This window comes from Palaemon carinicauda, chromosome 7 (genome assembly GCF_036898095.1).
Source record: "Palaemon carinicauda isolate YSFRI2023 chromosome 7, ASM3689809v2, whole genome shotgun sequence".
Taxonomy (NCBI): domain Eukaryota; kingdom Metazoa; phylum Arthropoda; class Malacostraca; order Decapoda; family Palaemonidae; genus Palaemon; species Palaemon carinicauda.
The window spans coordinates 166,272,464-166,289,947 of NC_090731.1; the positions used below are offsets into that span (position 1 = coordinate 166,272,464).

General features: G+C 43.7%; 1 protein-coding gene and 1 long non-coding RNA gene across 3 annotated transcripts in view; one reads left to right on the plus strand and one right to left on the minus strand.

Moving 5' to 3' along the window:
- Positions 1 to 17,031, plus strand: part of LOC137644128 (FAD-dependent oxidoreductase domain-containing protein 2-like) — a 290,079-nt gene extending 273,048 nt beyond the window's left edge. The window contains exon 12 of the mRNA XM_068377099.1: positions 16,480 to 17,031. Coding sequence (XP_068233200.1) covers positions 16,480 to 16,871 — 392 coding nt within the window. The 3' untranslated portion in view covers positions 16,872 to 17,031. The remainder of the gene's footprint in view (positions 1 to 16,479) is intronic.
- Positions 3 to 15,861, minus strand: LOC137644129 (uncharacterized). 2 transcript variants are annotated; one of them, XR_011045139.1, is made up of 2 exons: positions 15,708 to 15,861; positions 3 to 152 (listed from the first exon to the last, which is right to left on the minus strand). It is a non-coding gene; the product is annotated as an uncharacterized lncRNA (long non-coding RNA). The 2 variants fall into 2 exon arrangements; XR_011045140.1 differs by having other exon boundaries at positions 15,626 to 15,861.
- Positions 17,032 to 17,484: the final 453 nt, after the last annotated feature.

The window sequence follows — 17,484 nt, forward strand, 5'->3', positions numbered from 1 at the left end:
TACTTTTGTAAGGCACCTGTCTCATGTGGCCAGGTAAAATTTCCGATATCCATCGTCGTTAATCACATGGGGTAACCACACCTTGTACACATTTCTTTTTCTTGCAATGTTGTGGTAGAGCATTGCTGATGTCTGCCTAAGTCACTGTATTTCTGAAAAAATATGATTAATGGTATCATTCCAACAGGGTAAATAAATGTCTCCTGAGGATACATTTCTTACTTTGTTTGGTCACAGGCACCACCCCATTAAACTAGCACCACTCCAACTTGAAATATCTTTTCCTTCCAGCTATGAATGAAAGCAGGGAAGTAGGTTAACTGCAATTTCTTAGCCATCTTATCATCAATGCCCAACATCAATAAAAATGTCTCCTTTGGAAACGGTAGAAAAAGATTAGGTACAGTACAGTAATTGCTGTTGATGCTATGGTGGAATCAAGGGAGCTTTAAAAAAGATAAAATAAAAGGACAGAACTTTTAATCTTGGTGATCAAAGCCAAATAATTGGATAAATTAATCTCCCTACCTATACTGCAGACAATATTGTTCCAAGGGAAATGCCAAGGATTTCTGTGACCCATCTTATGCAAAAAGGATTTGCATATCTTACTTCTTCCCCAAAAACACAGTGCTAAAATTCTTAATAAATTATTAAAAAATTATCTCTGCTTATACAATCATATTTATCCTTATTTGAAAATTTAAATCTTACTCATTAATAATTAAATAAATATTAATGTTAAATAGGCAAAAGAAGCTTCATTCATAAGATACCCGTTTATCATGATGAACAAATACCATAAAATATTTTTGGGCTCAGCCATGTCATCCTGATGAAAGGTTATTTAGTTAGCTTTCCAAGGGATATTTGCTACAGTGATACTCCCAGAGAATTAACCATAGGTCTTCAGAATTCTAACTCCTGGCGCAAGTATCCTTAATATATCTTTAAGGATATCGCATAATAAAAGGGACGTATATTTTGATACGACACATAGCAATCTTCACCCCGAATAGATTTAACTCTTTGAGGGGGGAAGAGTGGCGAACGAAAGGGGAGCCGTTATCAAGGTACCCGGTGGACCCCCTCCCTGTACTACTACGGCCCATCATTCCTTTCAACGGTAGCATTTAAACTGAGTGCGCGGGACACCGCTGTCGCATGTCATAATTGCAAATTATTTAGTTAGTAGTGCGACGCTCCCGGGATTTAGCTATAAAGAACTTTTAGCTAGTTAGGCAAAATTATAAGTTTAGATTGTATATATATAATCTTTCCTCTACCAATATGTAATGTTACTTTCGTATACGATAGGACCCCGGTGGTATCACTCGTAACCGCGGTCCCCAACCGAGTTAGGCTAGCCTAACCCGTTTAGTATACGTTAGTAATGTGAATCCCATTGTTTAACCTTTTGTATCGTTCCTATTAATTCGGTTGGGGATATATATATCCCCTAGAATTTATTGGTATAATTCGATACGTTTCTCTTTAATTGAAAAGAGGATAAACCCTTCCTCGCCCCCCGAGCGCCGCCATCCCAAGGGGCAACCCTATCTTTCGTCATCGCCACCAATTAGTTAACTCCGGCTTGACTTAAGATAGTTTTTTTACCATCTATCTTTTTTGCCGCCGAGTATCCCGGCTTCGAAGTATGACGGTAACTCAGGGTGTATTGTCTTGCAGCCGACAATGTCGTCGACAGGGGAATCATGATTCCTCTGCCGGTCACAACGTTGTTTGCATGGGAAGCTATGCTTCATTGGTTTACAGCCAAAAGTAGGCAGCATACTTGCCACCGCCTTTTCCCCTGCAAACTATAAGACCCTTTTCCCTCCCCCCTCTGTCCTTTAGTGTCGGCCTAGCCGTCACAATGTTCTTTTGGCCTGTATTCTACAGTCATCCCGTCCCGTCTTGCCGGGTTGACTAGTTGCCGGCCGGGATCCTACCAGCGGCGGTTTGGTTAGCGCCTCGGCCAACTCCCCCTTATGTCCTTCCTTCACCGGAAGCAAATGCCCCGAGTGGGAAAGGCTGAGCCGGCCCTGACAGCTACCGGTGGGAAACCCATTTTTCTGTTGAGAATTCTTCAGTCCTCTCTTAGACTGCCATTCACAAACCTCGCAACCGACAGTACAGCCGGCGGCAAAAGTTGTGGCTGGATGGAAGCTAGAATCAGATGCATTCCTCCCCTTCTATTAGAACTCTCATTCTGGGAAGGAGCCAGTAGGCGGGAGTAGCCCTCCTACACTTCTAATTATTGTGCTAAACCATAATACGAAATCCTCCTTTCCATTCTTTCTCTCTCTATAGTAGCCTAACCCCGGTAGCATACCATTAAAACTACAGTATACAACAATACAGTAGTACAATTATTTCTAACATATTCTGTGTATCCTTTCACAGTCTATTGTTGGGACCGTATAAAATGTTGAGGTGAAGTATTCCCTCAACACCCTGATGAACCCTTTGATTATCGGGACACTTATAAATCACTGTTTAGTATTAACATTGTACAAGTGGCGGAGTTAGTGTAAATATTCACCGACTCTGGCTCTACGTACGTGAGTTATCCCACTCAGTATTTTCCCTTATAGGGAAATTAATATTAATATTGACGGAGGTCACAGCAATTGCCTGGGAGAGGAGACACATATGTGTCTTTCCCATTTCCTTTCTAGCTTACTAGCCTAAGCTATTAAATATAATAGTAAGTATTACTATTTTTAAGTATGTATTTATATCAATGATATAAATAACTCAATACTCATTTCACCTTTTCTTTCCTTACAGGAACCAACGGTTGAAGTGTGCAGTCGTGTTCTGCAATCACAAGAGCAAGGACTTTTGTGGACATAAGATGTGCAGGTCTCATGCACCTAAGGGATACAGCAAGAAAACCTCTTCGGAGGTGGGTAAGAGGGTTCCAGAAGAACTCTCCGGGACCTTACCTACCTAATGAATCTTTTGAGTTGCCTTCTGTTCCCTAAGGCCCAATCCAGTGTAGTTGTGCCCCAGGTACAGGTCAAGCCTCCCTTCGTCTAACTGACAGTGGAAGCAGACATTAACAAGGCACTGGCAGGCATGGACATCCACCAAGAAAGGATGTCGGAGGTGTCTACCGACACCGAAAAGGACCTTCTACAAGACCTTGAGGAAGATGTGGTTCAACAACCTACGGAGGAAGATGGATCCGTTTCAACTGTAACCGAGGACCTTCAGTTTTCCGTGACTGCATACCAATCTGTGCCATCAACCTCTTCAGCCTCAACTCCCCAACCGGATGTGCAGGTCGGCAGGAGCGAAGCGCTCCTAGAGTCGATCCAGCAGATGTTGGCAGTGTTCCGGAAGGAACAGCAGGAGATTAAGCAAGATCTCAAAGGGACGAAGAAAGAGGCAAGGGAAGGGAAACGCTCTGGCGCTTCCAGAGGCTTTGCCAAGCCTCAGAGTATCTGACTTACCTCACTGCTCCGTAACTAACCCCTGGAGCACATGCCCATGATGAATGGGAAGCTCTATATATCCGAGAAGTTGGGGGCCAAACCCCTTGAAAATCTCCAATCCTGGCCTAGCTTTTCGGCATACCCAGATTGTTACGCGAGACTGTGGGATGAACCAGCATCCCGTGAGGAGAGTGAACTGAAGAAAATCATTGTCTTTGAGCATGACAAGGCACAGGCTATCCGATCCAAGACCCTAAAAGGAGCCGGTTATACTAACTCCAAAGTCTCAGCATTGAGCAAGAGGCATCCTACATTCACTGCTCCTTCCTCCAGAACTTTCCCCTTTTCGGTGAAAGCCCTTGACTGTGTCATGAGAGCAGTCGATGAGGACAAACCATGCCCAGTGCTAGAGGAATGTAAACCATTATCTCTAGCCATGCCTGCCTGTGAGGATAAATGGAACGAAGTTCATCTAACCTCCTCAGTCTCCAAGTTGGATCCGGAGATAGCAGGTCAGCAGTTCAATGAGAACCTTCCAAAGCTTCCGGAGCATCTTTTGAGAAGGGAACAGGAGACAAAGGAGAGACTAGCCGATTCTGTCTCACCAGAACTGCCTGGAAATGTGTGCAGGCCTTAGCAACGCCCCAGACATGTATATGGTCTTAGCCAAGTCTCACATGGGTACACTTGTGAAGGACTTGTATGCCTTCGTCAGGTCCAGGAGGGCCTGTAGAGAACATGTGTTTGATGCAGCAACGGAAAAAACAAGAACTCAGGAAGCTGATCACTTCATGTATCTGGGGCAAGGATCTCTTCCTAGAAGATGTGGTTCAGGAGGTTATCGCTAAAGCCGCCACAGAGAATAGGAACCTTCTCCAAAAGTGGGACATATCTTTCAAGAGGAAACCATCCTCAGACGGTGGTCCCCAACCTAAGAACAGGAAGACAAAGAAAGCACGTAGACCTGCACAACCGTGACCATGGCCACAGTGCCTCAAATGGTAGCTCAGCCGCAAACCACCTTCCAGAAGGTCCCTCAGCAGCTAGTAGCTCAATCATCTGTATTTAACCCAGGCTTTGAGATGGACACATCTACCTTTTGACCCTATAAAGGTTGAGGCTCAAAAAGAGGTTCCTCAAGAAACCCCTCAAGGGGTAGAGGAGGACGCGGTCACGGAATAAGTCCTCAGGAACCTCTCAGCAATGAGAGGCTCCAGGTAGGAGGGAGAGTCCTCCACTTTCGGGATCGTTGGACCTTCGATCCCTGGGCCCACACCCTAATCAAGAATGGACTCGGTTGGAAATGGAACAAAATTCAACCTCCTTTTCTACAATTCTTCCAACACTCCACCCCCTTATTGGAAGAATATGCCTCAGAACTCTTGAACAAAAAGGTAATAAGAAAAGTGAGGTCCATCAAATTCCAGGGAAGGCTGTTTTGTGTTCCAAAGAAGGACTCGGACAAACTCAGTCATTCTAGACTTGTCTCCACTCAATAAGTTCATCGAGAACAATAAGTTCCGGATGCTTACCTTACAACACATAAGGACCCTTCAACCAAAAGGGGCGTACACAGTCTCGATAGACCTGGCAGATGCTTACTGGCACCTACCAGTCAGCCGCCCCTCTCCTCCAACCTAGGATTCAGGTTAAAGAAAACAAAGTATGTCTTCACAGCCATGCCCTTTGGGCTAAACATAGCCCCAAGGATATTCACAAAACTTGCGGATACAATCGTCCAACAACTATGCTTAGAAGGAATTCAGGTAGTATCATATCTGGACAATTGGCTGGTGTGGGCAGCATCCAAGACGACTTGTCTACAAGAAGCCGGAAAGGTAATCCAGTCCCTGGAGCACCTAGGCTTCAAGATCAACCGCAAGAAGTCTCGCCAATCTCCAACTCAGAAGTTTCAGTGGTTAGGAATCCACTGGAACTTACAGTCACACTGTCTTTCCATTCCACTGAAGAAGAGGAGAGAGATAGCGGGATCTGTCAAGTGACTACTGAAACTCAAGAGGATTTCAAGACGTCAACAGGAAAGAGTACTTGGTTCTCTCCAGTTCGCAGCAGTGACAGACCCAGTGCTAAAAGCACAATTAAAGGATGCTTCAGGAGTCTGGAGAAGATACGCATCAAACGCTCGAAGAGATCAACAAAGATTGACACCGACCCGATTGTGCACGCTACTAAGGCTGTGGTCGACAGCCAAGAGCCTAGCACAAACGCCTCCCTTACAACCACCTCAACTATAAGTGGTAATACACACACATGCCTCCCTGGAAAGATGGGGAGGCCATTCACAACAAAGGAAAGTGCAGGGAAATTGGTCGCACCAGTTCAAAACCTTTCACATCAACATCTTGGAGGCTACGGCAGTCTTCATAACGTTGAGGAAACTATCCCCTCGCACATCAGTCCACATCAGAGTGGTCTTGGACAACGAGGCGATAGTTAGATGTCTGAACCGACAAGGCTCGAGATCACCTCGCATCAATCACGTGATACTAGCCATCTTCTACCTGGCAAGGAAGAGAAGATGGCACTTATCAGCAGTTCACCTGCAAGGGTTCCGCAATGTGACGGCGGGTGCTCTCTCCAGGTGAAAGCCAATCGAGACAGAATGGTCCCTCGACGCAGAGTCATTCTCCTTCATCTTAGAAAAAGTCCCAGAACTGCAGATCGATAACAAGAAACTACCTCGATATGCAGCCCCTTACGAGGACCCTCAAGCAGAAGCGACAGACGCCATGTCTCGTATGGAACAGATGGAATCGAATCTATCTATTCCTACCAACCAATCTCCTGCTGAAGGTCCTCAACAAGCTAAGATCCTTCAGAGGAACAGCAGCAGTAGTGGCCCCCAAAAGGGCCCAGAAGCAATTGGTTCCCTCTAGTTCTAGAATTGAAACTGAAGCTGTTTCCTCTGCTGAACCCAGTACTATCCAAACTGGTTCAGAAGTAGACTGTCTACACTTCATCCTTGAGAACCAACAACCTACATCTCGTGATTTTCTCGCCATAGCAGCCAAGAAAAGGTTTGGGATTTCAAAAGACAAGATCGACTTCATGGAAGAATACAAGTCAAGTTCAACTAGGAGACAATATGAATAGTCTTGGAAGAAGTGGGTTTCCTTTGTGAAAGCACGAAAACAGACAGAAATTTCAATAGATTTCTGTCTCCTTCATCCACCTACACGAACAAGGCCTTGCTTCCGCCACAATAACTGTGTGTAAGTCAGCTTTGACTAGACTTCTTCTTTACGCCTTTCAGGTGAAATCTTCGAATAAGATACCGAAATCATGCGCTAGACTCAATCTAGCAACCCCTCCAAAGCCCATATCATGGTCATTGGACAAAGTCTTGCACTACGCTTCGAACATGAACAATGGGGATTGCACACTTAAGGATCTAACACAGTGTGGGATATTTCTGTTTGCTATAGCTTCAGGGGCTAGAGTTAGTGAAATAGCGGCCTTATCCAGGAATGAAGGCCACATTCAGTTCACAGAAACGGGAGAACTGAATCTTTTCCCTGATCCTACCTTTCTCGCTAAAAACGAGCTGGCCACCAAAGGGTGAGGTCCTTAGAGAATCTGCCCTCTGAAGGAAGATGTCTCTCTATGCCCAGTAGTGTCTTGAGGTAGAGTGTCTTTAAAGAACTTCAGACTTTAAGGAGGGACAGCTCTTCCGAGGCGAAACCTCAGGATCAAATTTATCCCTAAAACAACCGAGGGCGAAACTCGCCTACTTTATTCGCAGAGCGGATCCTGACAGTAAACCCGCAGGTCACGATCCAAGAAAAGTTGCTTCTTCGTTGAACTTCTTTAAACACATGGACTTTGATAGGCTCCGCTCATATACGGGGTGGAAATCATCCAGAGTCTTCTATAAACATTATGCGAAGCAAGTGCACGAGATAAAACACTTTGTGGTGGCGGAAGGTAGTGTCATAAAACCTGTCGTCTAGTGCTACGATGAACAGTGGACTGTCTTGGGACTTGAACAGTGTATCGGGTGAACAGGTGTTAGCACCCTCAAGTGTAATACCTTCTAGTGAAAATCACTATGGTGATTTATGGACTGTTCTATATAGGTACAGAATCTAACCAATAACACCAGTGCCATGTGAACATTTGTACAGTGTTGAAGTATATCCAACATCTAAGTGAAACTAAACAAATTGAGTGGCATTTTAACAAATGAATTGATATACTCTATGTATATTCGTCCCTTACAGGTTAAAAATATATATATAACCATGATGTTCACATATGCAGGCTAGATTCCTTTTCAGGATACAGTATTATTATTTTGTTGTGCTTATGAAAATAAAAAACAAAAATGTATCTACGTCTTCTTTATCCTCGGTAATAAAATAAAAGGTTCGAGTTTTTCTATTTTCCTTAAATAGATATCTTGATAGTAATGATTTCCAATGCACAACCAGGAAATCTCAAAAGAAGTTTCCCCTTGTGTCCCTACGGAAATACAAACATTGAATCCTTATAGTCGAAGTCGACAGTTTCCCTGCAAGGGGCAGGAAGCCCTAAGTTAGTTCCAAACTTAGTGAATATGACGAATAACGGTAAAGTCATACATAAAGGTCTAGGAAACCATATAAGGAACTCATTCAAAGTAAAGGCACTTATACAAACCCACTGATATAGTACTTTCAAGTTAATTCTCTGGTAAGCTTCCATCAGGACGACATGGCCTAGCCCAAAAAATAGATTTTGAGCAAAGTGAAAAATATATTTTTAAATATTTAACTTAGCCGGTGAATATATAGCTGCAACTCTGTTGCTCGACAGACAAACTCTACGGAAAAAACTAGCCAGCGATCGCTACACAGGTTGCGGGTGTGCCCAACAGCGCCATCTGTCGACCAGATACCCAGCTCTTATGTAAACAAGACTCAATTTTCTCTCTGTCGACGTGTCGACAAGACGTACTTTACTCGCTGTTGCTAAACTGGAGTTTTTCACATCATATTGGTGAAATACTATATTCTGGTTTTGAGCTTTCGCAATGCAGGTGTTTTATCTTCATCTTAAATCTTCAACTCGTTTTGGATAGATTTAATTATGGTGACAAAGAGAGTATGGACTTTCTTTCACTTTTAAATGGCCGACCCTTCCCTTAGACGGAAGTGTGTTTAGGCTTTTAGTAATTATCTTATCACGTTATAAATTAATTATAGATTTTCCTCTTCGATTAACTTTCCATTTATAATAAACATAAAAAAATAAATTTTAATGTTTTGTTTATATGCGACCTTTCCTGAGAGTAGGCGGTCCTAACTTGGAAACCGAAGTTAATCAACGTTGAGCCCTTTATATCGTAAATAGCTTTTAAAGAGCTAAGGATTTAAAACTTTTTAAATGAAATATTTTATGAAAGAATTTCTTTGAATAGTCTTCGTACTGTTTTCAAAGATGAACTAACGTTTAGTTTATTTATGCTACGCAGTTGTTGACGTTCAGGACGTTCAACATGCGCTCTATCGTTACGATAGAGAGAGTGCATCACGGTTTCTCTTTGCAGAAAGAGTAAATCGATTCTGACGTTTTGTTCATTCTTTCTAAGCTTAAATGTTTTAAATTCTATTTTAAAGGAACTTTTTAATTGAAAAACCTTTCAGTTTTTTCCTTTGGTCAAATAACATGTTTTTTTTGACGAAATGTATTTGGGCTCTTCTCTTAGGTGCGAAATCAAGAGAGAAAGAGAGAGAGAGATAGAGACGGAGGGAGAGAGGGGAGAGAAAACGTTCCGTTCAAGCGGGTAACGTTGTTCTCGAGTTGCTCTCGTCCCTAGTCTTGGTACGGGGAGAAAGGATAAAACTTTTTTAGTTTTTATTCTCGTCCCCAGGCTATGTGCGGTTAGAGATTGAAAACGTAGTTTTAAAGGGACTAGTGTTTAGTCTCTTCCCCAGCCACTGAAATTTTTATCTTAAAATATGTTTTCTGTTTTTTGCTGGTATTAATGAGCTTGCATTATACGACTTATTTAGCAATTACTACCTTTTAATGAAGGGTAGAATTGCGTGTTTCAGGTAGAAATCAGTAAAAGTTTCGATTTCAGTGAAATAAGTGCAAAACAGAAAATCGAAGTGATAAAGTGATATTGCGCAAGTGTTACAGTGTTGCGTCCGAGGGTTCGTCTGTTCGTGCCTGTCGTTCACCTAGTCCGGGACCTCTTGCAAGCTCCCAAACAGGGGAGAAGTAATGTCGAACGACTTATGGGTTCGAGAGGCCTTGATCAACGAACAGACGTTTCCCTCTATGGTATCGGGTGTATCTTACCAAGATCTCCCCTACCATAAGACGAGAGAGACGTTTTTTCTCCTCGTCATCCGAAGGCTTTTCGCATAAGAAACCTGTCACAAGGTTTCGAAGCCCTTAAGCGAAAGTCAGTCCTTTCAGGACAGGTCCAGCGTCCTGGTTACAGCCATTAGGACAGCTCTGACCCTATGCAGTCATCGGATAACTGCTCGCCGCCTAACAAAAGCGTAACACAGACTCCGAGAGTCTTTTTTGTTGGCAAAGTGTTGCGGTCACAGACGTTACCCTCGTCTCTTACCACAACCATTTCCGTTGATCCTTAATGGGTTGTATGGCAAGACATGCAGAATATGCTTGCCTCCCTTATGGAAGACTATTCTGCCGATTAGTCCGTTGAGTCTAGCCGTTTATCTCATCGATATCCTGGCTTTCAGCCAACCTAACGTTCCTTTGTGCTTCCTGTTGACGTTGGCGTAGCTAAGTCACGTCAGTCAGGTTGTTTAGAACCACACACTATGCGGTCTCGTGTGGATTTTTAGCCGCATTTGGACGTTAGGCCACTTGCTGATGCTCCTGTTGACGTTCAAGACGTTCGCTAACAATCGGAGTTGACTTGTTTTGACGCTGTGCGTCAACCTCCGCATTCTAGAGTTGGTTTGACTGCTCAGTCTAGGCAGTCAAAGCAGTCTCGAGTGGACGCTGTGCGTCCTCACGCACCTGTTGTGGTTGACAGTTCAGTTGTTGACAGTTCACAGACTGTCAAGCAGTTACATGACTTTGCGTCCTGGTCCGCTACTAATGCACCAGTGAGTGTGAACTCTGCTTGTAAAGCATTGCCACCACGGTAGGTCTCTCCCTTGCTTGAGACTCAGCTTTTATCGGACAAGGTTCCTGTAGATGAGGAAGTTGCTGTTCCCCCTCCTACTGATATTCCCTTGAGGACTCTGTCAGATGGAGAGGAGCCTAAAGCTACTTAGCCCTCTATGGACTTTAATTAAATCATGATGATTTTTTTTTAAGGATCTTTGTCCGGATCTTTTTGTAACTGCTGTTCCTCGTTCGCCTAAACGTCAGAGCTTACACTAGGCCTAGCTACTTCGAAGCCGTTGTTTTTAAGCTAGTGCTCTCTCGCTCTCCTAGAGAGCTTTACGTTGGCTAGGCGACTGGTTTATCACCAGGAGGAGTTTGGGGGATACAGCCTTTGCTTTCCCTTCTTTTAAAATGCCTTATAGAGCGAGAGTCTGATATGACACGAGAGAAGTTCTCGGCTTGGGAGTTCATGCCTCTGCCCAGATAGACTTCTCAATCTCGTAGACTCTCCCTGGCGCCTGGCCAGGAGACGCTCCAAGTTTTTTACAGGTCAACTTCACAGCTGTTTTCGAGCCTTTGAAGTTTTGCTGTACAATTATGTCATGCATAAACAAGGCTTTCAGGGATGGAAAGCGGTACCGCCTCAGTCGCTAACCCAGTCTGTTGCCGCACCTGCTCCCGTAGACCCTAAATGGGCTTTGCTGCAAGACATGCAGTCCAAGCTTGCGTCCTTGATACAGGACTTTAATGCGGAGAAGGTTGCTGCCGAACCTTCTGGCCAACAACCTTCCAACCGGTCGGTTGTGCGTCCTGTTGACGCTGAGGTAACCTTCTCGCGTCTGCCAGTTGAGGTGGTTCCTCCACCGATGCGACCCAGTGTGGGTTGCCAGCCGCACGTTGACGTTAAGCGACGCTCGGAGGTGGTTGTTGACGTTCAGGACGTTCAACAACCAGCAGAGGTGACTTGTTTTGACGCAGTGCGTCAACCTCAGCAACCCGGTATGGTGTTGACTGCACAACCCAGACGGTCTAGACAGTCTCGGGTGGACGCTGTGCTTCCTCGCGCACCCATGGTTGTTGACAGTTCACAGACTGTGCAGCAGTTCCATGATGTTGCGTCCGGCTCCGTCACGCATGCACCAGTGCGACTGGACTCAGCGAGCCAGACGTTGCCCACTCCGTTGCCGTTTCCTCATCAGTTTTCGGATGAGGAACCCTCTGATGAGGACGTTGCTGAACAACAAGACGATCAGCCCCCAGAATAGTCTCGGGTGGACGCTGTGCTTCCTCGCGCACCCATGGTTGTTGACAGTTCACAGACTGTGCAGCAGTTCCATGATGTTGCGTCCGGCTCCGTCACGCATGCACCAGTGCGACCGGACTCAGCGAGCCAGACGTTGCCCACTCCGTTGCCGTTTCCTCATCAGTTTTCGGATGAGGAACCCTCTGATGAGGACGTTGCTGAACAACAAGACGATCAGCCCCCAGAATAGTCTCGGGTGGACGCTGTGCTTCCTCGCGCACCCATGGTTGTTGACAGTTCACAGACTGTGCAGCAGTTCCATGATGTTGCGTCCGGCTCCGTCACGCATGCACCAGTGCGACCGGACTCAGCGAGCCAGACGTTGCCCACTCCGTTGCCGTTTCCTCATCAGTTTTCGGATGAGGAACCCTCTGATGAGGACGTTGCTGAATAACAAGACGATCAGCCCCCAGAATAGATCAAGCCCTGCTATCCATCCAGAAGATGCTGAAGAAGGAACGCTGCTCAGTCAGGCTGTGGACGAGTCTGGTAGGGACGCTGTCATCCGTGGTACAATTTGTGTCACTAGGAAGACTACACCTTCGTCCTCTTCAATACCATCTAGCTTTTCACTGGAAAAAGGACAAGACGCTAGAAGCGGTCTCGATCCCGATTTCCGAAAAGATAAAGTCTTGTCTGACTTGGTGGAAGGACAATATCAACCTAAGAGAGGGTCTTCCCCTGGCTGTTCAGACTCCCAACCACGTTCTCTTCTCGGACGCATCGAACGTAGGCTGGGGCGCGACACTAGACGGTCGGGAATGCTCAGGACTGTGGAACTCGAGTCAGAGGAGCATGCATATCAACTGCAAGGAGCTGTTGGCAGTACATCTGGCCTTGAAAAGCTTCAAGTCTCTCCTTCGAGGCAAAGTGGTGGAAGTAAACTCGGACCACACCACGGCCTTGGCGTACATCTCCTAACAAGGAGGTACCCACTCACTGACGTTGTACGAGATCGCAAGGGACCTGCTCATCTGGTCAAATGGTCAAGACATCTCCCTAGTAACGAGGTTCATCCAAGGCGACTTGAACGTCATAGCAGATTGTCTCAGTCGGAAAGGGCAAGTAATTCCAACCGAATGGACCCTCCTCAAGGATGTGTGCAAGAGACTTTGGGCCACTTGGGGTAAACCATCCATAGATCTCTTTGCAACCTCGCTGACCAAGAGGCTTCCAATCTATTGCTCTCCAGTCCCGGACCCAGCAGCAATACATATAGATGCTTTCCTCCTAGATTGGTCACATCTGGATCTCTACGCATTCCCACCGTTCAAGATTGTCAACAAGGTACTGCAGAAGTTCGCCTCTCACGAAGGGACAAGGTTGACGTTAGTTGCTTCCCTCTGGCCCACGAGAGAATGGTTCACCGAGATACTTCGATGGTTAGTAGACGTTCCCAGAGGTCTTCCTCTAAGGGTAGACCTTCTACGTCAGCCACACGTAAAGAAGGTACTCCAAAGCCTCCACGCTCTTCGTCTGACTGCCTTCAGACTATCGAAAGACTCTCGAGAGCTAGAGGCTTTTCGAAGGAGGCAGCCAGTGCGATTGCTAGAGCAAGGAGAGCGTCTTCCATTAGAGTCTACCAATCGAAGTGGGAAGTCTTCCGAGACTGGTGCAAGTCAGTTTCTGTATCCTCGACCAGTACCTCTGTAGCTCAAATAGCTGATTTTCTCTTATTCCTGAGAAAAGGACGATCCCTTTCAGCTCCCACTATCAAGGGCTACAGAAGCATGTTGGCATCGGTCTTCCGGCATAGAGGCTTAGATCTTTCCAAACATAAAGATCTGCAAGACCTCCTTAAGTCTTTTGAGACCACCAAGGAGCGTCGTTTGGCTACCCCTGGATGGAATTTAGACGTGGTACTAAGATTCCTCAAGTCAGACAGGTTGGAGCCGTTACAATCAGCCTCCCTGAAAGATCTCACTCTTAAGACTCTTTTCCTGGTATGCTTAGCCTCGGCTAAAAGAGTCAGTGAGATTCATGCCTTCAGCAAGAACATCGGATTTTCGTCGGAAAAAGCCACTTGTTTGCTGCAACTTGGTTTTCTAGCCAAAAATGAGCTGCCTTCTCGGCCTTGGCCTAAATCTTTCGATATTCCCAGCTTATCGGAGATCGTAGGCAATGAACTAGAAAGAGTCTTATGCCCTGTTAGAGCTCTTAAGTTCTATTTAAAGCGTACTAAACCTTTACGAGGCCAATCTGAAGCTTTATGGTGTTCAGTTAAGAAACCATTCTTGCCTATGTCAAAGAATGCTAGGTCAGACTTTATCAGATTGTTAATACGAGAAGCTCATTCACATTTGAGTGAGGAAGACCGAACTTTGCTTAAGGTGAAGACGCACGAAGTTAGAGCTGTAACAACTTCCGTGGCCTTTAAGCAAAATATATCTCTGCAAAGTATAATGGACGCAACCTATTGGAGAAGCAAGTCAGTGTTCGCGTCATTTTACTTGAAAGATGTCCAGTCTCTTTACGAGAACTGCTACACACTGGGACCATTCGTAGCAGCGAGTGCAGTAGTGGGTGAGGGCTCAACCACTACAATTCCCTAATTCCATATCCTTTTAATCTGTCTCTTGAAATGTTGTTTTTTATGGGTTGTCCGTGAGGCTAAGAAGCCTTTCGCATCCTGGTTGATTTGGCGGGTGGTCAAAGTCATTTCTTGAGAGCGCCTAGATTAGGGGTTTGATGAGGTCCTGTTGTATGGGTTGCAACCCTTGATACTTCAGCTCCTAGGAGTCGATCAGCATCCTAAGAGGATCGCGAGGCTCCGTAAGGAAGACGTACTTAAAAGGCAGAGTAATTGTTCAAGTCGACTTCCTTACCAGGTACCTATTTATTTTGTTTTTGTTATTTTGATAACTTCTAAAATGAAATAAAAAACTCTTAGCTCATAAAATGTAAACATATATTACTGGTCTCTACCCACCATCCTGGGTGTGAATGAATCAGCTATATATTCACCGGCTAAGTTAAATATTTAAAAATGATATTTTAATTATAAAATAAATTTTTGAATATACTTACCCGGTGAATATATAAATTAAATGACCCTCCCTTCCTCCCCAATAGAGACGCAGTGGGACGAGGAGAAAATTGAGTCTTTGTTTACATAAGAGCTGGGTATCTGGTCGACAGATGGCGCTGTTGGGCACACCCGCAACCTGTGTAGCGATCGCTGGCGAGTTTTTTCCGTAGAGTTTGTCTGTCGAGCAACAGAGTTGCAGCTATATATTCACCGGGTAAGTATATTCAAAAATTTATTTTATAATTAAAATATCATTTTTCGGTGAGTTAGCCATGTCGTCCTGATGGACCCACACTTCTTTCTTAAAAGAACCCCACCCAAAACTACTCTATCTGCGGCTATTCCTGCTTAAATGCAACTAGGAATGGTGGGCCGTAGTAGTACAGGGAGGGGTTCCACCGGGTACCTTGATAACGGCTCCCCTTTCGTTCGCCACTTTTCCCCCTCAGAGTTAAATCTATTCGGGGTGAAGATTGCTATGTGTCGTATCAAAAAATACATCCCGATATTATGCGATATCCTTAAAGATATATTAAGGATACTCGCGCCAGGAGTTAGAATTCTGGAGACCTATGGTTAATTCTCTGGGAGTATCACTGTAGCAAATATCCCTTAGAAAGCTACCTAAAGGAACCTTCCATCAGGACGACATGGCTATCTCCCCCAAAAATAGATTTTTCACTGCTCAAAATCCTTCAAGGCATTACTAAATTGAAAGTGCCAGTAGCATACTAGTAATGTACAAAATAACCATACCTACTTTATCCAATTTGAGTACAAATATAGTTTTCTGTTAAAGAGAAGAAAGCATAGGCAATCCTATATCAGTGTTCTATACCTCAAGGTAGAAGTAGCCTTCAGGAAGTAAGAGTAAAAGGAGTCTTTCAAAGAACGGATGATCCTACATGAGAAATGGTCAGGATTCATCTGCAATCATCTCTGTTCAGTTAACTCTTGCTGCTCATACCACCCTTTTCTAGGCAGTATACAGCACAACTGAAATAATAATGTCAAATGTAAGGTTGTTTTAACATTTAGTAAAGGTGTATTATCATTACTTTATTTCCATTTTGACAGTGTCCCACCATGTTTTCAGGTTTAACCACCCCCACATAAACTTTTTATGACATTGATTCTAAAGGTCATTATCTGAAGAAATTACTAAGTCTGACTTCATAAATAATGATGAACCATTATTCCAATCTTGCATCCAGAATTATTCATGGCATTTATTTTATTAGACTATTGTGCAAAACTGTTATTGATTTTATGCATGTAGGCTATACTCTGTATCTACATCCTGTGAGACAGCAACAAAGGCTATACTATGTACTGTATAGCCAACAGTTTGGGGCAGGAGATAAAACCCTTTACTGTATACTAAAACCTGGTATTTTAAGAAAGTCTGTAACAACAGTACATTTACAGTATAAAATTAAAGTTTTGTATGTCTAGATATACAAGTAATGAATATTATATATTTGGTTAGTGTGATGCTCTTGTCAATGATGACTTATGGAATTACTGTATTATACATATTTTTCCATCATTCCAATTCTGTCTAATTTTCAGAATGTTTTCCATCATTCAAAAATATTTCCAATTTTCAGAATCTGAAATGCTTAACAAATGGGGCAAAATGCCATTACCTCGGCCTACCCGTGTACATCACGTCCTAGAAGACTTCCTCACAGTTTGGACTGCCCAACAAAGTCATATTTTGCCCTTGAGACGTTTCCTGGAATATGTCACACGCAGAGATCTTCGCCATCATTATGCTGACTCTTGCTTAGCTTATGCTCTCACAAATGGCCAACCTCCACCTTTGTGTTCATTTGGTGGTGACTTTGGTGCTTCACTCATTCAGAAACCTGTACCTATTTCTAGTATCAATTTTCAAGAAATGGAAAAAGTGAAAGCCAAAGGTAATTCCACGATTTCTGTTCCTTCACCTTTCAGGCCTCATACATCAACAGCACCCATTATTGCGGCTACTTCATGAAAACCTAGAAAATAAGGAAGAAAAAAGTTTTATGTTATTTGTAAAACTACCAGTTTACTCCGAAATGCCAGTGTCTTCACTGTACTGTAATAAGAATGGAAAATATTTAACTAGTATATTATGTAATTGAAAGGCCTTTTTATTCACAGTATTTTGAATAGCCATTTTGAATAGCCATTCCAAGTGTCTATGGAATGATATATAACAAAATGTAATGCCTCCTATGGTTAAAAATAAAGGACATCGTGAATATAAATTAACTTTCACTCTTTGCATCAAAGCGAAAAATAAATGTCTCCTCAAGTTTTCTTTTTCAAGGTTAAGATTTTCAAAATGTTACATTTTTATCCCAAATGCCCAATGTAATATTCTGAAGATTAACACTAAATTAACTAGCCATATGCCACACTGTTGAGAAAATAGACAATTTTTTTTTTTTGTGACTTACAAGGAATTTCAACTATTCAAACTATGGTAATCAAATCGAACCACACAAAATAGTGAATTTGAAGCTCTGTATTTATTTTCCATACTTGGTTTGCTCCTAAAATTTTCTCTGAACCTTCTACTTAACGAAATATTAGTTTGCTCTTATACTTCACTTCTGAGTGTT